Here is a 25,965-nt window from a genome sequence, read left to right as displayed (position 1 = left end):
CCTCTAATTAACATGTTATATGTCATTTATTAAATCTGTACATGACCTGAAATGTAAAAATGACAAGTTGAGCTTTATAAGGGTTAATGTGAAGTGACTTCCTGACATTTTTGTGCTTAGCATATGCTAACTATCAAACGCGACTGACTGCTTTCCACAAACATATTTTCTACTCATGAAGCCAAATGAGACCAAAACGTATAAAAATCAAGGATGAAAGGAAGGCAAAGTAAAATGTTTTTAGCATAGCTTAGCATAAGCTTATTTTATGCAATATGAAGCTGCAGCAGCCGGTTAGCTTAACCTAGAATAAAGAGCATAAGCTTATCTTATGCTAAGCTAAGTGTCTCCTGTCTACAGCTTTATATATTTAATGGATACGAATGATTATCAGTCTTCTCATCTAACTCTCTGCAAAAGAGAAAACAAACTTAATTTTTCCTTTAACATTAAAGATAATCAATCGACAAACGAGAGGGTTTTGGTGCAAGAAAATGAAAATGTGCTCTAAAGGCCATAAAGCATGTAAGCTTAAAATGAATGTTTTCCTTCTTCTATTATTTGTTCTCAAACTTGGCTCAGCAGCTTTGTTTTCCTCATGAAACAGACCCCTCAGTGGGAGGTTTACCATATCCCAGAAAGCTGCAGCCGCAGGATATTTCACTTTGCCATTCTTTCATCCTCGATCTTATATGTTTTGGTCTCATTTGGCTCCACAAGCAGAAGATTTTTGTGGAAAGCAGTCAGTCGCATTTAGTATTTAGTAGTGTCTACTGCGTCGTGTAGCAGATAAATTCTACATGTGTGATACTTTATTATGTTGAAGAATTAAAGCTAACTGTAAATCTGACAGTGGGATGTTTTTTAGTTGGTCATTTTTTTAATTCTTTACAGTCACGGTTTGTGAGCTGCAAGTTGTCTGGGTTATGGTAAATACTCCTTCGGTACCTGTAAATGTGAGGTCCTTGTAAAAGCCTCACAGGTCCAGGCTGCACATCAGGAAGCAGTGGGAGGGAGAGAGAAGATTTTCCGGTGTGTGGTATCAGTGTTGCTCCTAAAGCTGTTGTGTTTGGGGAAACAGTTTGGATAATAACGTGTGTGGAGAGGCCATACATTGCAAGGGATATATATAAAAAAATGCCTTAAATGCTTTTTCTAGCTCTGAGCCAGTGCAGTGAGAGACCGAGCAGTGAATCAAGTTGACATGTCTCTGGCTTGTGTTTCACAGGGATCATTTCATATTGTTGCTCACTTGATATTCTGAGTGCATCAGCACTGAAACCGTGTTGAGAAGTGATTTGATTCTGCAGTTTAATTTGCTGAAAACAGCATTTTTTTCTCATCAGAACTGACACATTGGAAAAAAATCCTGAAATTATTATTAATGTGATACCTGTGGAGCTCTAAAGGCATCTATCCAGCTGCAATCCAACCCAGTTTAACCCACCTGTTGAGTTCTGTTGGCACGGTGTGATGCAAAACAGCTGCTACACAGTATTATTCTTCTGATGGTTTTCTCCCTCCAGCTCAAGTGCTACCACAAGCGTTACCGCAGCCCATGCCGAGACGTGATCTTCCGGGTGCAGTTTCACACCTGTGCTGTTCACGACCTGGGGATCGTCTTTGGGAAAGATGAGCTTGATGAGACGTTCAAAGGTTGACAGATGCAAACAGTCACATTTTGGATAAATACTGTAGCTAATGAATAAAATCTGAACCTCTGGAAATATTACTTCACTTTAAATACTGTATTCATGAGATGTATTGCATTATAATCTGTTTGCTTTTTGCTACTTTAATGAACCAGAACACTTTTTATTTCTTTACTGCAGACGACAGATTTCCAGAATATGGAAAAGTGGAGTTTATTTTCTCCTTCGGGCCAGAGAAAATTCATGGTAAGAATCAATGTGTCTGATTTTATGAGTACACTGAAGCATATTATGTTATATTTTACTGTCCTAATTATTTTAAGGGTATTTTTACCTTTAATTGACAGTATATAACAGAGAGGCAGAAACTAAATGTCAAGGAGAAAGAGGGGGAAAAGATGCATCAAAAGAGCCATGGATTCAAACTGGGGATGTTGCCGTTGGTTTGCCAACATGTTGCCCTGCACCTTCATATTTCTGATAATCTTTTTAATGTAAAAGTTTGTTATTGGTTATTTAATTAACAAAAACAGTTAACAAATGTCAGTCATACCTGTTATCAATCAAATGAAGGAATTAGATAAACATTAAAGGTCCTATATAGTCTAAAGGTAGATGTCCATGTGTTTGTGATTATAAAGCAGGTCTAGGTTCTATATTAATACTGTGAAAGTATCAAAGCCTCAGTCCACAGAGAAATGCACACAGCCTGTATTCAGAAACTGAGCCTTAAAACCAGCCGTCAGGACTTCTGGAACTTTGTGATGTCACATCAAAGCAGTCTCCAAACCTCAGCTATTCCCCAAACTAAGCCCACCTGGAGCCACAATCCAACCTTGCAGGATTTGGTTTCTCTGAGTGTTTACCTGAAATCTGCTATATTTTTATTCAATCACTCAGAAAACAGTCTGAGAGGCTCAGATCCTCTCCTCTGATTGGCTGACTGACCTGTTGTTACTAGAGCTCCAGAGAGAAGCCAGAGAGGGGAGATGTAAAACTACACTGAGATGGTTTTTGGTTCTTAAAACACAAATATGCCTTTTTATGGATATCAACACTTCAAATAAAACTCAGGAAAACTGTAAAATATGGGACCTTTTAAAATGAAGATTAAAGTAAGTCGGTTTCGTGATTTAAAGACATTCACATGTTCTGCTCTGCCTTTTTGTACTTCTGGTCAAGGTGTGGACCACCTGGAGAACGGGCCGAGCGTCTCGGTTGACTACAACACACAGGATCCCCTGATCCGCTGGGACTCCTACGAAAACTTCAATCAGAACTGTGAGGACACCTCAGACGGTGAGCAGATGGTATTTTACGTGGTCCTGTACACACTCTCAGCAGTGTTGGTTGTTATTTTAAGTGACTGGGTGTCGAACCACATTTCTGATCTATTCTAAGTAAACTGTCAGATCGATGTAACAACCTGCACATCACATTCATGGATGGGCATGTGACCAATAACACTTCAGCAGAAGTCATGGATGATCATCCTCCTCCTCTTCCTCATTAGCCGTCAGTGTCAGTGAGTGGACACACTCCTCATGAACTTCTCACTGAAAGGGTCAATTTATGTGTTGATGTTACACAAACTGCACATGTGACTGTGTACATGCATCTTAATGTGGTTGAGAGGAAGTTGTTGGATGCTATTCTGGTCTCTGACTTTCTTTGACTCTCACACACACAAACACCGACACACACACACACACACACACACACACACACACAAACACTGACACACACAAACACTGACACACACACACACACAAACACACAAGCAGCATGTAACCAAGCTGTAACAAGGGTGTTTTTGTCTCTGTGCGTGACACAGAGGAGATTCAGCCTCTGTCCTAATGGAGTGAAAAGACTTTTTTCACACTTTTATCCTTTTTAAAACTCCCACATGACGAGTTCAGGCTGAGGTCACATTTAAGTTCAAACCAGTGTTGGAATGTTTTATGAGACAAGACACAGGGTCTCAGTCATGTATACAGGTAAATACTGAAAGTCTGGAGTCTACAGAGTAGTGAGGAGCATCAAAATCAGCCCAAATCTGCAGCAAGAGGTTTCATGCTTTCCGAGGTGTAAATGGTAAATCATGGTATGAAAGGAAGGAGAGACACTGGTAACGCTGAATGCACTTGTGGTGAAATTATGACCACAGAGAAGCCAGAGGCCCCATGGGACCTGACTCTATTGCTTTCCAGAGTGCAGCACGAGACATTCCTGGGTTCAGCCACAGGCCTGGACAGAGCAGTGCGGTGGTCACTCTGTAGCCAAAGTGCAACTTTCTCCGCCACCCAAAAATGGAAGACATGCTACGCCCTCAGCGATAGCAGCGAGGCTGTTGTTTTGCTTTTGAAAGAGCCGCGCTTGTTCGGATGACCAGCTTGTTTTATAAGCATTGGAATGACTTTCTGTCTCGTTGTGGCAGATGAAAAACTGACTCCTGAAAGAGGAATTTATTATGTCTTTGTTATGTTTAACATAATAGTGAAAGGAAAATTGTAATCCTATGTTCCAGCATAAACCATTATTTACTGATACAGTAATTCATTTTCTGTATGAGCCAACATCCACAACTGCAAACATCTGCAGTGGCCATTAAAATAATTTATTAATTTATTCAGCTAAGTCCTCATTACAGTGTTTGGTAGTTAAATTAATAGTAATAGTAATGCATCATCTTTTATAAAGCAATCACATGTTTTGTACACAAAATCTTAATTTCTAAATTAAATAGTAACTGTCAAATAAATACAGAGTACAATATTCCTCTTTGAAATGTTGTACTTTGGAAGTTTTAAGGAAGCAAATGGAAATACTCCAGTAAAGTACAAGTACATCTGAATTATTTTTACTTATGTAGAGTACTGGTTAAATGTATTTTGTAAATGTACTTAGTACATTTATATGTATGTACTACATTTAATTTAATGTATTTTATTGAATACATTTAATTTAATGTACTTTGTACATTTATATATACACCACTCCACTAGTCTTTCATTGATCTCCTCAAGTCAACAAACTGCAAACAGCACTGATGCACTCGAGGACCTTGCAAACACAAAATGAAAGAATTGACAATTGCAATGTTGCAATTTAGAACATTTTTCATGATTTTTAAAAATTGACCAGTCTCTTAAATTCAAGGGACCATTCACAAAATAACAGATGGACTTCTGTGAAGAGGGATGCTTCCTGGATATTTGTCCTTGATTCCCCCCTGTGTGTTTTTACTGGTCTCCCTGGTAGTCAAAGGTTAGAGGTTACTTGGCTACCTTCTATCAGTACCCATAAAGTATCTACCCCACTCTGCAGCAGCTTGAAATAGGCCCTGCTAAAATAGCATAGGTGTGAGTCTTGTTCTGTCTCAGTGGAGGTGAGCGTGTGTGTGTGTGTGTGTGTGTGTGTGTGTGTGTGTGTGTTTGTTTGTGTGTGTGTGTGTGTGTGTGTGTGCGTGCATGTGTGTGTGTGTGTATGTGTGTGTGTGTTTGTGTGTGCCCGGTCCAAGTGGCTTGCCTCATCTTGCCTTCTGTCATCCGATGATGTTACAGCGGTCAAATCTGAATTTGACATCCGTGAGATCATATAAGATCGGCTACAAACATGTCCCATAGTAACCTTTTGTGCTGTGCCTTTATTCAGCCAGCACCGTCAGACAGATATACGTTGTATTTTAAATGAGCACTGCTTCAGAAAGGTATTTAAAGACAGTCTAAAATGCTTCCCTCTCACAGAAACAAGAGAAAAAGGGTTTCCAGGAAACTGCAGTGTTTCCACTGTCATTTGGCTTCACACTTGTGAGAGCTGAAAAGGCAGTTAGCTCCTCTGACAGAGTGGCTTTCAGAGCCGAGAGGGAAAACAGGACATGTATCTTCTTAAGTGTTGTTGTTGGGTTTGCAGTTTGTCAGGACTGCAGCTGCTTTTTTGAGGAAAGTGGAAGGCTACTTACATCAATTCTTTGCTTATCAAGGCATTGCATAAAGCTGAAAATTATAGGGTCAATGTTTTGTTGGGATCAACATCGGGTAAGTGCTTTCTATGTGGTTGTTGGTTTCTAAAGATTGATGTCGACTTTCATTGTGTTCGTTGTGTAAAAGCAGCTACAGCCGCTGTGGGTCTGTTTCAACACAGGAACCTTTGTCCTGCCTGCACTTTGTATATACAGAAACAAGAAAACGTCACAACAATTACACAATTCACTTACTTAATATCGCTAATGATCAAATCCTCAGTTGCCACACAAGTCTAAAGGATGCACCAGGTCATTATGACCTTTTTGCACACAACCTCAGCACCATATGTTCCTCATTAACTGCTTCACATTATTTCTCATCTTTCTATTTTTCTAGAATTGAAATCATTTGGAAATGAAATGAAATTAGAACCTCCTTCTACAGTTCATGAATCTGTCCAGTGCTGCAGTTAGACTTTAAACAGCACAGTGGTTCAAACAGCAGAAAGGGGCTGGATTGGTTGGTTGTTTAAGGTACCTGTTGGAAGATGAAATACCAACCAGGAAGTCCAGTGTGAGTAACATGTTCAACTGATCTGAATGCTCACCAGATGCAAAAAGACAGCACAGTTGACTATAATACTAAAGACAGATTCCTACAACTCAGCAGGAACAGCTCTATTTACTGACTCTGTGATTCCAAGGTTAACATTAAAATGGACTCATTCACTTTACAAAGTAATATACCAAGAATATTTCATTTGCCCAGCTCAAGAAAAATGAGGCTTACACTGAACATGACCAAAGAGCAAACACAGACATTTGCCATTTAGAGAGGTGTTGATTCAACTGTACGATGACTTTGGAGGACTGACTTTGTGGTGCTGTTGAACTGTGTTGCATTGAACAGGTGTTTATCTTATTTACCCTACCTTCAATGACATAAATGGGGTTTATCATAACTAATAGAAACACTTGTTCTCTGTAAAATGATGAAAATAAAAACTGAACATGATAACCTACATGAAGGAGGATTTATTGCAGGGCTCTTGTATTAGATTGCATTAGTTTTAGCTGGGTTAATAAAAGAGCCAACTTAGTGTAGTTTCTACTTTCTACTATTAGTTTCTACTTGTATCCACCCAAAGTAAAATCCATAGACTCAGGGCAAAAAAAGTGCAAATTAAATGTAGTATTAAATTCAGAGAGAGCACAGATCTTATGTTGACTGACACCTGCTTCTTTATTCCTCCTTCACAATCACTGGTTCATTCTTCAGCTGTTTGGCGGCCAGCTGATAATTCATGTTCATGATGATGATGATGATGATGATGATGATGATGATGATGATCATCATCATCATCATCATCATCATCATCATCCTCTTCACTCAGGTCTGAGGACTCTGTCAAAGAGCAGAGCCTTTCCTGTCAAATCTGACTATATAATCATTTGTTATAAATGATCATTTCTTTAAGACAAGAGTGTCTGACTGAAACAGATTTATAGATTTATACATTTATAGACTTTGGAAATAGATCATAGACTGACCCCGTCAGTCACATGACACATGCACCAGTCTAATCAAACAACCCTGCTCCAGACAAAACTACAGCCTGATGTTAGGAGGCAGCAATACGCTGCAGGAAACACAACGTGAGGAACAGATGTGTCAGAGAACCTGAAAGCTCCAGCTCTGTGGAGACAGTGAGGAGGGGATCATATTTTTGACTCTTGTGTTCTACTGTTCAGGATTTGGCTGTGGAAAAAACCAAAACAAATCTAACACTTAACTGATCTGCAGTCATTGTTGTGGCAATTTTAAAATATTTCCCATTTCCCATCTGGTTCTGAACAGAGTTTTTCATTTGGTCCAAACTTAACTTAACTCAAGCAGCTTCCCCAGAATCCCTCTCTCTCCTCCATGGAGTCGGAGGAGTTAAAGGCAGACTCCTCCACTCAACTGTGAAGCTCTTTTGTGCGCACATTAACAGGAGGAGGAGTGACAGAGAATGTCAGTGTGGGTTTGTGCTTGCTGCTGCTCAGCACAGACAGACTCTCTAAGTGTTACATGGTGAATTTGCATCCAGCGTTTCTTCGACTTCCCTGCGAAGTGAGGCAGCTGACGCCTTTTTTTAAGCTTCAGTAGCTGTTGAAGAGTTCTGCCCTTGAGCCTGCGTCCAGCTTGTCCTCTGCTCTTAAGACGCCGGAGTTTGTTGTCACAAATTTAACGGCTGACGTCTATGACAACATGTGAGTAACATGCTCAGTTCTGCAGATGTGTTTCTGAAACAAGAAACTTTATGTGGAAATGTGCTCAATAAATTATTGACACTAGGTTGCCACATTGTGTTTTATTTGTTAATATTTTTTACTGATTCAACCAAACTTCAACTGACAAATAATCACTTGCAGTTTAAGCTTTTACAAATGCTTTTATCCATTTTATCCAGTGATCAAACATTGAGGTACATTGCAGGCACATCTGTTTTTATTCGCTCAAAGGATCACTGAGGTTTGGTACAACTTAAAACTTAATTAAAAGCCTAAAGGTGCAGAAAACAAGAGCAGGCAGATGCAGGTGTTAAACCCCAGGTTTGATTAATTTATCTGGAAGAGTAAAGAAATGCAAATTGCAAGATTGTCACCCAGTGTCTGGTGTAAACACCTGTCAGTTTATACACTGACTTCCTGGTTCAACTGTGGTCAACTTTGATGCAGCAGTGTAGAAGTATTCCAGGTCTCAGCTTTGTTTCTTGATTGCAAAAATGATCAAAACTACAAAAATAAGACTCGAGTTGTAATAAATTGAAACGTGAAAAGAAGTTTTTAGGCAACTTCCAGAAAGAAAGTGAGTCAAGTGTCCTTGATTTCTCTATGTAAGCTTATTTTCTGAAGCCATCAAGTTACTGTTTATCCAAGGTGGCATTTCCCTGTGTCAAGTGTGTCTGTTTTGCACTTTCTCTCCAGGAGGTTGATACTTCTGCTTTGCTCCCATGTATCAGTCAGTCACAGTGTTTCTGTCCCTGCACTCTCACCGAGTCTCACCTCTGAGTTGGGCAGAGACTATTTGTTGCTGCATTCTTGAGTGGAGTTTAAATGAGTCAAGTCAAATTTAAGTGTGTATTTGTGTTGCTTGGTGAGCTACAGACAAGGGTGGGGTTGGGGGGGTGGGGTGCGGGGATTACATAATCCTGGTGGAGATAGATGTTGATGCAACACAGTGATATCACTGCTGAGACTGTTTTTTGGCCCCAGCGGATGAGTTCGATTGTCCCAAGAGTAGTTGAAGATCCAGGTGAGCAGTAAATCTCAGCAGACACCAGTGAAATATGGCCATTACTAATTCTCAATGAATGCACTGTTCAATAGATCTCCATTACAGAATTTGATGGTAGCAAGATCTGCTGATGCCAGAGAAGTGAACTACAAAATTACAATTTCATCTGTGTCTTTGGCTTCTCTCAACTCGTACGAATATCTAAACTCTTATTGACCTCCAACAACAAGGATATCAGGGGTCAGGGTCAGCTGCAGGGTAGCAACCCCTGATGTGGAGTCGGCACCTTGCTCATGGGCCCTTCAGCAGGGTGGGTGCTTTGTTAACTCTGTGGCATCGGCGTCCATCGGTTTGGATTCTCAGTCAATCTATTCTCCAGATGTTATGGTGGTAGCCAATCTGTTCCAGCTGAGTTGTTCCACGATTAAATGAAAATGAGATGAACTCGTACTCGTCTGTGTGATTGTTGATTGTGAACAGTGGGCTCTGGACAGCAGCTGTCCACCACTGGTGATATCAGCTAGCCTGAACTTTCTTGCGTCTAACTCTCCAAAGTGACTCTGACAGTCGTCGTCGTCGTCCCCCCCCCCCCCCCCCCCCCCCCCCCCCCCAATGCTATAAGCCACTGTTCAGTGTGATCGCATTGAAACGGTCATTGTGAGGCTGTGGCATTTCACCAAGAAGATGCAGAGGTGAAACGTCTGGCCCTTTGTGTTGGCAACAGGCTTCCACCCTATCAATCCCTTCGTCTGGTCTGAGGCTTTGGGAGGATTAGGCTGCTTTGACTCCAAACTTTGCCCAGCTCAGATTGCGTAATAGCCAAGACAGAAAAATAAAGGCCTTCTAGTAAGGACTGCATTGGACACAGAGAGAACAGGCGCTTTGTGTTGCGGAGTGTCCCCGTTTGGACTCTGGCTCCGGGGGCACAGGGACAGGACAGGGGTTTCTGCAGGGCGACAGTTACTGAGTGTGGGGAAGTTTAAATGTGCGTGTGCTACACTGAATATGATGGAAACTTCTCAGTCAGAGGGTATTTAGCTTTGATACTGTGGAATGCAACAGGTACTAACCTTTTTGTATACAAGCATTAAAAGCTGAAGTTCATTCAACAGAACACATAAATGGTACACTTGTATTTTTGTACAATGGCGTGAGTATCGTAGGGGTTTCTGCAAGACACTGCAAATCCTGAGAGAAACAAAGTGTTAGTTATCTGATGTCCATAATGAGTGGGAATGAATGAGGGGTCTGTTACCTCCTTATGGCTACAGCTTTACTCCAGCTGTTGACCAGACACTCTCTCTTTCTCGCTCCCTCTCTTCTTCTCCAGCCATCTTCACACAGCCAGGATATAATTAATCACGATCACTTTCCACAAGCGTTTCCCATAGATCCTTTCTTTATCCGTCTTTTATCCAGTATTGGTGTCTTTACACTGTAGGAGAAGGATCTACAGAGACAGGCACTTGTCCAGCTTTTCTTTACACAAACATTTCTAATCCTTTTGCATTATCTGTCAGTTGTCAATCTGTTTGGTGATTTTTCCCTGACCGGTTGTTGGAATTTAGCAAAGTTTAGTTGGAGTTAACCAGCAGATACAAAGACCAAGAGCTGCACTTTCTTTATTAGCCACAATTGTCTTGTTTCAGGTGTGATATTTGCCCGGGGCATTCTTCTGCATGGGTTACCAAGCCTGCTGAATGAATGAACTCTTGAGCCAAGGGGCAGATGGAGACACAAGATGAAGTTTACAAAGACAAAGGGACAACACTTTTATTTTGTGTCTACTGGGAGCACTGGCATCTCCTCCCTTGTTATTGTCTTTCTTTCTAAAGAGGCCTTTCCTGGTCTTTCTCATGACACAGTTTTCCCTTCACTGTTTGAAAAAGCAGTGTTATACTATCCATATTTATTGCCAGTGACATTCATGAAAAAAAACGGTCCATTTTTCTCAGTTGTGCAGGTTCTGCAGTCAGGGTCACATGGTGGTACGAGGCCAAACCTCTGCCCAGTTTCAGTCCCTGATAGCAGCACCTCTGACTCTGTCATATGTAGCTACTCATCAAAGTCAGGAGAAGAGAAAGCTGATGACGGACCGTGCCCTAGTGTCACTGCACCAGTGACTCCTACTGGTTGTTCAGGGCATCTGCATGGGGATGGGAATGTTACGTGAAGAGATGACGATAACCGCTGTGAGCGTTGTGCCATTCTGGTTGTCTTTAGGTCTTTGTTGGCAGGTGAAAAGATGTGACTGGTGACACCATGAATAGGCCAAAGGAGATGTATGCACAGGAAGCGAGATGGACTGAAGCATAAAGGAATATGTTGATCCAAACTGGGGAGAAAACCGTGGAAAAAATACTTTCAATACAAGCACTTGAACAGGTTGGGAGAAGTTTGGGACCAGTAGTGCCTCATACATCTAATCCCTGTACTTTAAAACACAAGCAACACCTAAGAAGGGCAGAGAAATACCACTTCATTGGCTTGGGACATGCTTTTTTGGAGCGCTGCTCTCTCTCTCTCACTTTCTGACTCGTGTCTGTCTCACATTTACAAAGTAAAGTGTAAGAGCAGTCATCTGGGACACTGGAAAATTCTACATCCCAAAAATCACAAAACATGTCTGTCGCCTGAAGGAGCTCAAAGGATTCTAGACAGTTAAAGCCACTGTAAAGAATCATATTGATACAGCTCTGATGCCAGGAAGTATCCGGTCAGGAGCAAGACCAGCTTGTGTCTGAAGCATTTACCAGGATGTTGATTATAACAGGAGCTGACAAGTGTTGCTTTGAGGAGGATCTGCATAAACTATCAAATCCTCAGGCAGAACGATGTGGTTCTGTCTTTATAGTCTCTCCAGACCGAGGCGAGCAAGAAAGAGCCCATCAAAGCTTCTCCTCACCTCCAGGGTGAGATAGCTACAGCCAGCTCATCAGACGCTCTCCTCATTTGGCCCTCAAGATTTTCCCTTTGCAGCCCTGTTGCTAACGTCTGCTGATGACTTTTCCTGAGATGCAGCCTCATCCAGAATGAAATATAATGCTCTGCATGGATGATCTATCTGACTGATTTATAGTGCGTGATGCATGTGTTGGGGGTTTTTTTTTCTGTGCTTTGTGTTTTTCAGTGGTATTTGTGCTAAATATAGTCACTACCTCTGACCAACACTGGCTGCAGGTTACTGGTGGCAGGTTACAGTTTGTGTTGCTATGGGACTGGAATGGACTTGACTTTTTCTTTTTATGAAATATTTGAATTTTCTAGATATTTTTAAGATAAGTTACATTTTGTATTTAAACATGATTCTAGTAAGATACAAATCATCTTTCATGGGGAGGGGCTAAGTCCAGAAATACTAAAATTTGGATTGCAGGAAAGAACATAGCACAATGCAGGTTGGAACTTGCTTGGGACTTGCACATGTGTGACTTACTCCCACCTCTGCCAGTAGATCAGCTTTGGCCAGTTTTTCAAGGTGAATAGAACGGCCCATATTGATATTGATCAATATTCCACTTCTGCCTCCATTACCTTGTGCTTTGCTTCCTCAGACCTAGCAGGTTTGCACTCTCACACATTGATTCACATTGCTCTTTGATGCATTTTTAACGAGCTGTGAGGAAAGTGTTCATTAAGGGTTTCTGTGCTTACATTTGACGCAGCGTTTTTTTGGGCTATGGATGTTGGCAAGAGCTAAACTGTCCTGAACTGTACTTAAATGTTTTGTGTATCCTGTTGTGCTTCTCCACTAATGTGCTGAGAGGACCCATCCAAATTCATAGTTGAAGTTCTGCCACTGGCATCAATAGCATTTAGCTGCATTTATACTGTATATAGATTGTGCTTCAGTTGAAATAAATAGAGAAAATGACTCATTTTGTATGGCATGCACCTTCTCTCAGTCAGTCAGCCACTAATGTCACAACTGTTATTGCTTTATTTTATCACATCTGCTTCATTAGCTCTGTTGACTCCTTTAATTAATCGCTCTCCTGTGAGCTGAACAAATCAAATTCATCCAGCTCAGATCTAATAAGCCTTTAGTGTAGATCATTTACGTGGCCGCAGTATTACTTTAATCCCTGTCCTTGAGTCCTTGCATGCAGTGAAGCTGTGCTTTGTTGCCAAATCAATAGTTAAGCCATTAGCTTTTACCAAATATGGCACCAGGATGTACTTACACACTGTTACTGTTATGTACAGCTACTGAAGCTCTTTATTCTCTTGGGTTTATTGAATTTAAATACACTACTCTTTCATTCTTGTCCAGCTATTTGTGGTTGTAGTGGTCGAGGCCTGAGGGAACGTTCTCAGAAAATGTTTCGTCATTGCTTTTCAGTAATGTCACACCTGTGGCCATTACACATGGACCCCCAACTGGTTTGGAATGCCCATACTCTCTCTCTCTCTCTCTCTCTCTCTCTCTCTCTCACTCACACACACACACACACACACACAAGTATAGAGTGGCACATGGTGTGTTTGGCCATGTAAGCTAGAGGGGAAACATGCTATTTCCGCTGTGCGGGTGGGGGATCTATTGCCACAGGGGTCAGAGCTCAGAGTTCAGAGATGAAGAGGTCACACAGTTGCACCATCTGGTCCGCAAAACCTCAAAATATCTGGCACCTTCCATCTACAACACTTTGTGTTTTAAACAACGTTTCTGTATCTCTGTAGTGTTTACATTTTGTACCTGACTTTCTATACTTGCTTGATTACCTGCTTTTGTGATACACCTTATTTTTTTGTTTTTATTTTTTTGCCAGTCTCTTATGAAGAAGATGTAGCGACACAACCAGTTGCTCATTCCAGACTAGGCAGACATGGTCCACTCTCCCCTGCTGTTGTATAATTAGTAAAGGCTGTGAGGTCAGGGCTGCAGACATTCTCCTCTGATTAATGTGCTCGGGATCACAGAGCAAGTATTTACCTCCTGGGGAGCATGTAAAAACACACCAACATGGACACAAACGGTGTAAGATATCACATGTACACACACCCTCTCTTATCAAATGAAGGAACACCGGCAAAGGTTATTTGTGGAGGGTTACATGCGGGGATTTCAGCCGAATGAAAACAGCAGCCGTCCCAGCACCAGGCAACCACACAGGAGCAGCCTCAACATAAATAGTCCAGCTTGCCGTAAAAAGTGTCTCCCAAGTTTAAAGCGGGGGATTAGATTTCTGGTATTACAAATGGGGAAGCTGCAGATCGCTCATCAGTCACGTCATCTTATAAAGTGAAGACATGAGCTAGTTATCGTCATCATCGCTGAAAGAATAGAGTGAGAGGCCAGGGGAAGAACGAGAAGAGATGAAAGAGCCTGAAGAGAGGAAGCAAGAGAGTTGGTCTGAAAATCTGAGTCAAATGAGGGAAAACGTCCGTCACGTAGTTATTATCATCAGCCAGAATGATGAATGTGGTTGTTGCCGCTTGTTCTGGATTCTGTGTGCAGCAGTAAAGTGACTGTCCTGCGTGCTAATGTGTACAGATGACACAACAGACTCCTTCCATCCTATCGCACAACTAAAATCTTCTTCTGTATATCTGCTTATATTCAATCACTTTTTTCATACCAGTGCTATAAATACTTCATACAAATCAGGATCAGGATCAGGAGCCACTCAGGAGTGTTTTCATCTGTCTATTTTTTACCCTGTGAGCTCCTCTTCTCTGTTTTCTCCATCTGCCTGCAGCAGGGTGGAGTTTGCTCCCTGCTTCCTAGCTTGGAGAGAGCTCGTTAAATGACTGTTGTTGGACCAAGTAGCTCTTTCCATTACATGAGTTTCTGACGACCGTGGGCTGAAGGAGGGGCAGCTATCTGTATGTTCGCATGGAAAGGGCGAATGTTGTAGTGTATGCACATATAAAGGTGTTTTTCAGTCCGTATTTCTCTCAGTTACTTTAGATGCAGTTATTGTGGAAAAAAGGGTCTCTTGAGTAAAGCAAAGAGATTCAGTGAAACTTGGCTTGTAGAAAAGTGCATATCAAGGAAGTGGGTGTGTGCAATAGAGCCTGACCTAATGGGACTGATGTCATCCTATCAAGCTCTATCCTCTGGATTTCAGTGGCTCCTTACCCTCCCACCTCCCTCGTGCACCGTCAAACAGGCTGTTGTGATAGACCTCCCACATACGCACACACAGCAGGAGCAGCCTTTAGACTAGTGGGAGCCACTGAGCAGCCAGCAACAGCAGCAGCTCTCCTGATCCGGCCAGACAGCACACTGTTCAGGAGAGGGAGGAGGAGAAGGAACAGTAGCCAAAAGCAACTCCTCCAACAACTCCTGCTATAATCCCTCATGTCCCACCCCGGGGGCTCCTCTGCAGGGCTTTTCCCAGCTTAGTTTGAGACCGTACCATCGTCCACCGCTCACACAGGTAGGGGAACCTCCTCCTCATGGAGGTGTTTCTGCCATTTCCTTTGATGAGGCTTTGACTTGCTTTGAGGTGACTTGTTGAAGTGTTGTAGTTTAGGCTCTCAGGGTGTGAAGTCAGCTGAGCTGTGTGTGACTGATCATCTTAATTGCGCGAGTCACATTTGGCTACAGTGCAGGTTATTATGAAGGTACTGAAATGGAGAAAGCGAGGGGAGCTCCTCTTTCATGACTTATGTCTATGTTTATCGGGATGATGGATGCATTAATAGTGTGAGTCTGTGTGTGTGTGTGCGTTCATGTGGATGGGAATGCATGCACTGCCCCTAACTTGAGTTTCATGAGCTGTATAAATATGTAATGATGACTTGATTTGGAGCCTCCTGTCTTAGCAGCTACATTCTCAGCGGAGGCAACGTTGACTTTTGGAGAGAATCCACATTAACAGCTGCAAAAGAATCTGAAACTCTGCATTGTAATTGGTCTTCTTTTGGCTATAGTTTGCACTGACTGTGCTCTAGTCAGGTCAGTAAATCAAAACTCAAGGTACTGACCACTGAGCACAGGTCACACTGCACTGTTTGAATCGCATGTGATACTACAACAGACCATTGGACTAGAGATGCTGAAGCCTTTTTTTCCAGCATGTGGTTCACTAATGTACCAATCAAAGTAAACACACTAACGGATTAGTAGTAGTAAGCATACACTGTGATTTTCTGTGACCGAGAGCCTCCAGATTGGTCTCCAGCAGCAGCCTGACAGTGCAGCACCAATCTCTTGGCAACTTGCCTGAGGCCAGTCAAGGAGACCTTGCAGCACTGAGCTTGTGTACACCCACCAAGCTCAATTACAGAGCCCTGTATTCACTAGAGCCTAGATGGAGATATCTATAAGTTACAGAGACACAGACAGCTTCTTTGTGCAGCTCCTTCCCAGCCGTAGAATCTGATTTGGTTATCAGGGCATGCCTCCATGGGTTATGAGGTTTCTTGGTAACTGAAATGGACAGGGGAAGAGGAATTGTCTGATGAGGTATTGTTTCTCTCTTTGCCCTCTTGAACTATGTTTAACCACACAAACTGTTACTGAACAGAGTGGAGGATGTGAGGAAGTTGAGGTTTTTTTTTCTCAGTCATTACACTTATAAGGAACGGACTCTCTGTTCCTTGATAACTCTTGCTCCATTGGTGTGCTGTGTTGACTGCATGAGAGAATGCAGCAGGGAGGAAAAAGGTGCATGTAAGTGTGTGTGTGTGTGTTTCAGTTTTCTCAGTGTGACTCTCAGTAGGTTGAGCTTTTGTTTTGCTTTGGTTTCGGAGGCCAGGAAAAGACTCCAGGCTTTCCTTTACTCAGTGAGGCTGATTTTCCAGTGATGACTAAATTCTTCTGATCGGGGCACCCTACTTCCTCCTCACTGGACTTGGGTGTGGCTATGTGTGAATGTACAGTATGTGTGCATGTGAACACAATCTGCGTCGCACCATTCCAACTGAGTCTGTGAGTTCACAAATTGGTAGATTAAAAGTCTGTGATGCCCTTTCATTCATCTGTTTTTTACATTAGCTCCAATAATTCTGGGATCATAAGCAAATAAAGTCAACATCTGATTTATCTTCTGTTATGCCGGCATCACTCAGGTGGCACAGATAAATCCAACTGGCTTGAGAAAGTGCAAATCAGGCTTCTGTGATTTCATCGTTTTTTCCACAGTGCATGCCACAGACCCTGCTCATTTCCTGAAGCTGGCAGAATAGGTGGACATGAGCCAGTGTTTAATTTAACTGCAGCTATTTTGGCCATACCCACACAATCTCCCAACACTCCTGCTTCTGTCTCCTCACTCCTTGCTCTTAAATGCCTTGATAAATATTGTGTGCTTATTTTTAGAAGATTACACATTTATTTCTGTAATGGCCAAAGAACTATGGCTCTAAAAATACTTGGGCAGTTCAAAATAGCTCGACATGGAAATGGTTGCTGATTGTTGCATTTGGTTTAATCTGATACTAATGAGTCTCCGTTATGCTTGTTTGTTTTTAGAGGTCATCCATACCCAAGGACCCCTGGACGGCAGCCTCTACGCCAAAGTTCGCAAAAAGGAATCTGTTGATGGAACAGTCACAGCAAACGGACTTCCACCCACTGCTGTTGAACATGTCTTACCTGCAGTTGATCATGCCTTATCAGTGAGCAGCGACTCAGGAAACTCTACCGCCTCCATCAAAACTGACCGAACTGATGAAGCGGCAACAGCCCCCCAGACGACCACAGTGAGCCAGACACACGTTCCTGTGGTCGAGGAGTCACACTCAGTTCATCATCACGCCCCACCTGCCCAACAATCAATCAGTCCCCAAGAGAAACAGGAGCTGGAGCAGCTGCTGAGTGGCTTGGAGGGGCCCATGCACCGACAGGGCTACCTGTCCCCCCCGACAGCTGCTGTTGGAGGGATGCTTCACCTGGTGCCTGCCCAGGTCCATGTCAATGGGCACGGTAGCATTGACCGTGAAACGGACATTTTAGATGATGAGCTGCCTGCTAGTCAAGAGGGCAACAGTGTGGACAGTCTAGGAACGTTCTCCTCCACAGATGGTAGGGCTACACCAGCTGATCTCTACTACCAGTCTGAGCCACTCATCAATGGCCAGGACCATGTGGCGTATCTGGAGCGCAGCGTCCCAGAAAAGCCTCTGGAATCCGTCCAGCCAAAGGTTGGCAGATCCGACAAACCCGTCACTTTGACCCAAAGCGATTCAGCCCCATCATCGGGTGCTTACATCGCCACCCAGAATGGCAGTATGTACCGTTCTCAGTCGTTTGGTGCAGAACCTAAATCTATGCCACAAGCACCCGCCCGCACCACCAGTAGCAGGGAGGCCGTCCAGCGTGGTCTCAACGTTTGGCAGCGGTTCGGCGTACCTGAGGAGCCAGTGACTGAAGGCCTCACTTTTAGTCCTCCGCCCTCTGTAGCAGTGATGCCGAGCCACCACAGCCTCCCACAGTTCCCTCATCGCCACAGCGCCTCCCAACAAGAGATTGAGCAATCTATTGAAACCCTTAATCTCCTCATGTTGGACCTGGAACCAGGCCGTTCACAGGTGCCAAAGTCCCAAAGTGCTCCACTGCGGGAAAACACTGTTGTAGTGACCACCCAGCCGTCCTTTTCCCAGAGCCAAACCAGGCCCTCATACCAGGCCGATGCCGCTATTCATACTCACTTTTCGGGTCCCATGTCCAGCCTGGCCACTCACTCGTCACCAGCTCAGATATCACCTGGGAAGCCCAGTACACAAGAGCCTGCACCTGTCCAGGGATCTCTGAGTTACACCTCTGAAACCACTGGAACTAGTCCCCCCTCACAAGGCTTCCCGCCTGTAGCTGGCCACATTCAGATGAAGCCTATCAACACCTACCCACCAAGCACACTGTCCCATTCTGCAGAGGTGTCTGAGCCCCAGAGAAGCCCCAGTGCTGCATCAGCATCACCCCAGCCAAGAGACAGCGAGCCTGATGAAGTCTTCAATGTTGAAGGTCTGGTGGCTCAAAGAGTGGCTGGTAAGATTAAAATTAGCATATTTCTTTCTTTTCTGACTCTCACTCACTTGTGACCTCAGCACCTTTAATTTATTTTCCAGCAGCCAGTTGCATCATCAGTGGTATTTATGTGATCTTATAGATTTCTATAGTCTGCCCGGAACGATAAAATCTTTTCTTGGGGGAAAAAGCAACCTAAAAATCCAATACTTCCACAGATTCCTGACCTACAACACATGCAGTCTGTGGAAATAGAGCGTTTCTCAGCAAACTGCAGACATCTTGAAGATCAAAAAAATAAATGTAAAACCCACAGCTGAAACACTGTGTTCTCTGATGTGACTACCTGATATCACAACTTTACTCACAGAAAAAGATCAGTACACTATCTGTTTTTAGCATAATGACACGGATAAATACAGCATGATATGTCGGTCATGAAGCGATTTAATTCTTATTTTGTTTTCAGTTCATGGGATTCATCTCTGGGGTCATGTTTGGTTCTTCTGGGCCAGCATTATCACCCAGTGTCTTCCATAAGCTCGCACTGTAAAAAGAACTGAATCTTGGTTGTAGCCAAACACTAATACATTTGGTTCATTACCTCCATAACCAGTCTTTTATTTGGTAGAGTTGATAATAACATAACCCTGTTGTATAATAGTCATTGCTGATACTAAATTCTAAATATTACAACATCATTTACGAGCTATTATTCATGATCTCAGTAGTTTGTAATGTTTTTTGTGGCTGAACATGCAGGACAGGACTAAGTACTGAAGAATAATGTTGATGCCGTCAGCCATGCACTGTGCACTTGTTTCTCTCTGAAAAACACTGCCCTGTCCTTATCTCATTTCCTGAATGTCACCTCATCGGTCCCCGTCACTCAGGCTCAAACAGGAAGTGTTCTCTCCAGACCAGCAGGTTGACTGTCCCTAGATAAGCACATCAGACATCCCGCAGAGCAGCAAGACACGGAGCAAAGTCAACAAACAGCAGCGTAATAGCGGAGCCCTCAGAAAGCAAACGCTTCACTTCACTTTAGTGCTATTTAAACAGAATAATTGTTCACATTACGCAATAGTAAGTGCTACTTTGACACCATTAGTGGTTGGAAACGTAGGATACTGTTTGTGTGAGGTAAATGACACCGATCTTGAATTGCTTTCTGCATCCTGTATCATAGATACACTCATTTTTCATGACCTGTGTGGAGGCAGTAAATACAGTACAATACAAAACAGTTTCACTTATGGTTTATAATGTGGGATTTGTAGGTTAACATCCACATCAGCACTCAAAGTAACAGGAATAAGAACCTTTCATTTAAAATGTCAGTTACCCTCTTGTTCTCCTGTTCTCGTCATAGGTGGGAGCCTCATCCTCTGCTTGTTTTCCTTTTCCTTTTAGTTGTATCATCATCATTTTCCTCTCTCTCTCTCATCATTCATCTTTTTACCCAGAATACTCGGCTCGTGCCAAAAGTGTCATCCCCAGCATGACCTCCTCTCAGTCTGAGCACCGCCGTTCTCACTCCCTCTCGGGTTGGTTCTCCCATCCTGTCTGAAGGAACACTTAAAGAAAAAAGGAGAGGTCCTTTTTTCAAGTGTTCCTTCAGTCCAAATTCAAGTCTGTATCTGCTTTGCTTTGGAGTGCAGTGCTCTTTGGTTGATGACGATTTAATCATTTCTTGTCTAATTGTTGACTGCCTGTCTCCCTTTTGTTTCACTTTCTCTTTCTCCCTTTCATACATGACACGTTTTTCTCTGTCATCATCGGGTTTGCAGAGCAGCGTCATTAAACTCACCTTCTAATGATTTCTTTTTGCATATCTTACCTCACCCCTCATTGCTGTTTGTTCTGAGTTGCAGTTCTACCTCAAGGTACCAAAATTACCCTAACTGTGGGGCAGAAAAAAAACAACTCAATTGGATAATGTTAAAGTTTCACAAGACGAGACAGGGGAAGCACAAAGGAGGCTCTGTCCCTTGCCAGGAGAGTGCATGTCACAAGATCCGTTTTGCCAAACTCTGGGAACAATACCGAGGCCAGGATACACTGGCCTCATTCAAGGCAGCTTTTTTCACTCGTACTATTTTGAAGATTTACAAAGCCAGATAAAGGACACCAAATCTAGGAGAGACCACAGTCCTAGTTGGAAACCTCACTGTATGTGTCCACTGGGAGACAGCCACCACAATGCAGACAGGACTGTTCTGTGTAGGGCCCGAGGGTGTCGGGGACCCAGTCTGGCCTCTTTACCGCAGACAGTAATATCCGTTTTAGTGATGCAACACTACGTCAACGTTTACATGGTGGATTTTAGAGTTGGAATGAAGTTCTAATGAGATCATTTCTCCAGTCATCATGTCCTACAAGGATTCATTAGCGTCTGAAATAAAGTATTAATTCCAGTACTATAATTTATCCCCTCAGTCTTTAGTCTCAGTCCTTAGATAACCTCTCTCCATTGCAGGTGTGTATATATGGAGACTGAGGTTTCCCTCCTTTTCCGAGAAAAAAAAAAAAAAAAAAACCACCACAGGATCACCTATCAGGTTTGTGTTTTGGCAATCAACCCCATTTTTATTCCATATGATAACTGGATTTTAAACAGCTGGAAAATGGGAGAGAGAGAAAGAAGAATTGTCAGTGCTAGGGATCTCCTGCCGCCCCAGCTGGAAACCATTAGCCGTCGCTAGGGCAACAGCGCAGTGTTTGACAGTGCTCTGCTGTTGTGCAGTGCATCCTGGGTACATCTGGTTCTCAGTTTCCAGGCTCGGTGCGATGGTGGGTGTGTTTCTGGCTGGGGGGTGTTGACTACATGCTTTTCGAAGCTGTCAGCTCCAAGAGTTTTTAACCATCACCCTGCCAACAGCTGAAGGTAAATCAGGCATCCTACACTGGCACACTTGTTTATCACTGATGTCCTTCTGTTGTGTAAAAATAGTATATAAAAGTACTGGGATTTATTGACCAATACCTAATGTTCTAAACACATATTACTAACATTAAGAAGATTTCACTGGCTTGATGCAGATTTTTTATAACCTTATTATTTATAACCTCTTGTCTTGAAAACGCATCAATGTCCGAAGCTCTTGTTAGGCAGCAATGACCACCACCCACTTCTGGCGGCAGAGAAAACTTACAAATGGCCCCTTTAATGCTACTATTAGCTTGTCTTTGCTTTCAGTTTGTCTATGAGGTCATTCCCTCAGTCAGTCAAAGAAAACATGTAAATTGAAACTGCACAAACACTCCAGTTCCATCAGACATATTATTTATCCAACTGAATCTGAAACATCAAGAGAGCAACACTGAGAGAAGCCACGGGTTAAACTGCCTCAGCACAAACAACAGCACAGATTTTATTATCCCAGTTTTCCCACTCATTTCTTAAACCTTTTATTCTTCCCTTTCTTTCTTCCTTTAACCTTCATCTCGTTCCAAAGCGCAGGGCAGCCAGTGATAAGTCTTTTCACACTGGCTTTGCTGCTTTGGCCGGGGCTTCATGTGTTGCTACCTCGACCTCGCCAGTCAATGGCATCGCATATTAGCTCAAAACTCTTAATTCAAAATCCTGTTTGTTTTATGCTGCAAGCTTTCCCTCTCTCTCTCCCTCCCTCTGGCTCTCTCATTTCAGACCAGATTAACTAAAATGAGCTTATTGGCTGCTTTGAGGTTCAGCCAGAACTGGCTACACTGACGCATTAGATAGCAAACATCCAGTATGCACCAGTGTATCAGAGAAGTTTTGATAATTTGTGGGAGATGTTTTTCTTCCAAAACACTGCTGCTGTTTACAGTTTCAGCTTGAAGGGATGAACATTACTTTATGTAACATACTCAAGGTCGTGTTTTTATTTACTTTGAAACACTTCCAACAGCTTGTCTGTTTTGCTTTGCTGGAGATCATTCATGGAGCAGGTTTATTCATGAATTTATGAAGAATTGTTTGTTTAATTCTTGTGACTTCATTGGTTTCAGTTTGATCAGCAGTTAACCTTCCATTAACCTTGCGTGTGTGCATGTGAAATGTGAAAGACTGAAGAACCACAGCCTCCTGCAGATGCTTTGTACTGTGTGATTGTTTGTAAAACGCACACTACAGCCTGTGCAGTGAGCATTCGCACTGGCTGATAACTATTAACATCTGATTCGGTGATGGAGGGAAGCAGGATAACAGAGCAGCATTTACCAGCCCTTGCAGGATTTTAACACTCAGTTCTATGTCATGTCAGGTGTCCAGGCCCGTGCAGTGTCCCTGGATGAGCCTGCGACTCTTCCTCGCCATCGCATCGCCAGCGACGGCCACTATCAAAACGGTCCTGACGACGGCCCCTCTCCTGATGTCCCTGTTCGTTCCCCTGTTCGATGTGTTTCTCCAGAGTTTGTCAATGCCATAGCGATGAACCCTGGAGGGCGTCCTAAGGAGGTAGAAAGCATACATGCTTTCACACGTGTTTTTCCCCCTACGTTGGTGTGTGATGTATCTGTGTTTCTTTTTTTTTTCATCTCATTGTTCCCCTCTACAGAGAAATCTGCACAGCTACCGGGAGGCTTTTGAAGAAATGGAAGGAGGCCCCATTAGTCCTACACCCACAGTTGGTGGTGAGGTGTTTCCCCAAACCCCTGCCTTCCCCATCTCGCCGCAAACCCCTTACTTCAACCTGTGTAAGTTCCCCCTCCGGCTGACAGAGGGCACTGTGGAGCTCAGGCCTAGTTAGTCACATTAGCCATTCCAGATGAAATAGTCATTTATATCCTTACTGAAGACTGTAAGTGACAGCAAAGAATTACTCTTATCCTTTGTCCGTATGCAGCACAGCAAGTTGTAGTTTAAAACAGGTGGTTGTCATATTTTTGAGTAATTTAATTTAAATTTACTGCTGAATGATGATACTTTTTTTTAGTGCTTTTTTAGTGAGGAGGAGGTTACTTAGCATTCATCAGCTTATTCATGTCTTCCTGTGATACTGACAGATTCTAGTGTGGAAAAATCTGGAGATGTAAAAATGTTCCGTGTTTTAACACTAAGCAGACACTCAAGGTACCTTATCTTGACTTGCAGTAATTTCTCTCTTTGTATTTCATTTGGTGCCACATTTCCGAGTAGTGAAAAGAAAAAATGCTCCCTATTACCTCATCCTATTGTCATTGAGATTGTAAGTGGTCTGCATTTCCACTGTCCAGTGTACAAGTGGGCAGTTGCAGCATTCAGGCCTTGTGTTGGCTCATCAAAATGCCTCCGTGTCCACGTCTCGTGAAAGACTGAATCCCCCTTTCTCACAAGAATGTCTGCAGTCATCATTCGGCAGACGCAGAGTCGCAGAGAAAAAAAAAGGGAAAGAGAAGCCAAGTCAGTCGGGTATAATCCCACCAGCTGCTCGATCATGTCTAACTGTGTCAATAAGTCCAGAAAACAGAAAAGATGTAGAGAAACCAACAGAATATACACACATTTAAGGACGAATGTACACACACTCCTTCCCCTCCCCCGGCCCCCCTTCAGTCTCACATATAACTCTCACTAAATCATGTCATGTATTAGGTAACGTACCGTTTGCCAACTCTGCCAATTACCTCATCCAGTCCTCTTGCCTATCTCCCCCAGGGCACACCCATAAAATCTAGTCATAAAAACACACGCACTATATTTTTAACACCCCCCTCGCCCTTTCCCCTCAAAGTGGGAAGATTGCGTAAGCTGTGACACTGAGGAGTAGGAAAAGTGTTGAATCGCTTATCAGTTGTGTTTTTAAAGTCTTAACGAACGACAACTCCAGATGATCTTTGAGCTGTCACACGATGACGTTAACTGGTGTCTTCAGTTAACTGACAACAGTTTTGCAGTTACTGGCAAAACTTGTTACAAGTGCATGGTTAGCTGACTGATTAGTGCACGCGACACTGTCATCGCAGAGTCCTCAGATCACTTCCCCTAGTGTTCACTTAGCCTACCCCCCCCACTACACACACACACACACACACACACACACACCCCCACACCCACGATTACATGTGCAGCATTCAGGTTGCAAGTACAAAGAATTGATTTGGATTCTTTGGTAAGTGGAGGATGCACGTGTCTCTACTGGAGTTCCACTGTCCCACAATGTCAGCCATATTGACCCCCCCCCCCCCCCCCCCCCCCCCCCTCTCCCTCCCCCTCATTACCAAACCCCTGTGCCTTCTCTCTGCCCGAGTGACCCTTTACCCATCACTTATCACAGTCCTGCACCGCTTTGGCATGAGAGCCACACGAGAGCAGCACTGGCAACAAAAAGGACACAGTGTGGGGGGGTGCACACGTCAGACGCAGCCAGCAGGCTCTGGATCAGCCCAGCTCAGTAACAAGACCAAAAAAGTTAACACAACACACTTTCTCTGAGGATTAAAACAGGTGCAACATCAAAAACACAGGGACACACATAGGCCCATACACATACTGCACAGCACACAACTGTGCCAGTATTGTGACCTTCCACTCCCAGCTGCTGCTGCTCTGTGTCGCTGTTCATCTCATCTGTGTCTGGGTTCCTGTTGCTGCCATGTTTCACTGCAACCAGCACCCTGCCTGCCCCTCCCCCCGCCAGCAGCCTCAATTACAAAGCCATTTATGTCTTGTCTTTTGATAATCTTGCTAGCAATAAATGTTTATCTCAAAAGTTTTTTTTTTTTTCCTCCACATGACTATTTGTGTTTACGCTGGAGGGAAAAGAAGGAGTAGTTGGCACTGGAGCAAAGATTAATGTAGTGGAAAACATCACCTGGACTAAAACACATTCACAGTAAGATGATTATAGTCATGTAGACCTTAGTGTAAGTGACGAAGGCAACACACTCTACTCCTCATCTTTCCCTCCGGCGTTACTGTAGCAGAGACTGTGTCAAAGCTTGTGTTCTCTCATAGGCAGTAGGGACGTTAGCGTTGCTGAGGTAAAGAACGTAAAACTAAAACAAGCTGCAGTCTATGAAACTAAAGAATAACCGAGGAATACAAATGCAATTTCCCTGTAATGTGCGTATGTCTGGGAAACCAAGCGTAGTTCAGTTTGACTCAGCTCTGCTTTGATGTGTGTGACACGTCTCTCTCTCTCTCTCTGCTGATAGTAGAGCGAGGCGTTGTCACAGTCAGAGGTTT

The 25,965-nt window shown here is 43.2% G+C and overlaps 1 protein-coding gene across 12 annotated transcripts in view; it reads left to right on the top strand.

Moving 5' to 3' along the window:
* The window catches only part of tns1b (tensin 1b), a 161,797-nt gene that overhangs the window by 123,252 nt on the left and 12,580 nt on the right, over nucleotides 1–25,965 (top strand). For 7 of the 12 annotated variants that reach the window (XR_011687195.1, XM_071472727.1, XM_071472730.1 and 4 more), the window contains 7 exons: nucleotides 1,527–1,656; nucleotides 1,833–1,900; nucleotides 2,831–2,951; nucleotides 17,322–18,836; nucleotides 20,282–20,362; nucleotides 23,063–23,256; nucleotides 23,357–23,495. Coding sequence is in view for 11 of the 12 variants with exons in the window: in XM_071472727.1 (XP_071328828.1) it covers nucleotides 1,527–1,656; nucleotides 1,833–1,900; nucleotides 2,831–2,951; nucleotides 17,322–18,836; nucleotides 20,282–20,362; nucleotides 23,063–23,256; nucleotides 23,357–23,495 (2,248 nt within the window). In the remaining variant the exon portion in view is untranslated. The remainder of the gene's footprint in view (nucleotides 1–1,526; nucleotides 1,657–1,832; nucleotides 1,901–2,830; nucleotides 2,952–17,321; nucleotides 18,837–20,281; nucleotides 20,363–23,062; nucleotides 23,257–23,356; nucleotides 23,496–25,965) is intronic. The other 5 variants (XM_071472728.1, XM_071472736.1, XM_071472737.1 and 2 more) reach the window with 4 other exon arrangements.

The sequence above is a fragment of the Trachinotus anak genome, unplaced genomic scaffold (assembly GCF_046630095.1).
Source record: "Trachinotus anak isolate AG129_WGS33_773 ecotype Australia unplaced genomic scaffold, CSIRO_AGI_Tana_v1 ptg000039l, whole genome shotgun sequence".
NCBI classification, from domain to species: Eukaryota; Metazoa; Chordata; class Actinopteri; order Carangiformes; family Carangidae; genus Trachinotus; species Trachinotus anak.
The sequence above is the reverse complement of the archived record's forward strand: the minus strand, read 5'-3'. Positions and strand labels throughout refer to the sequence as shown.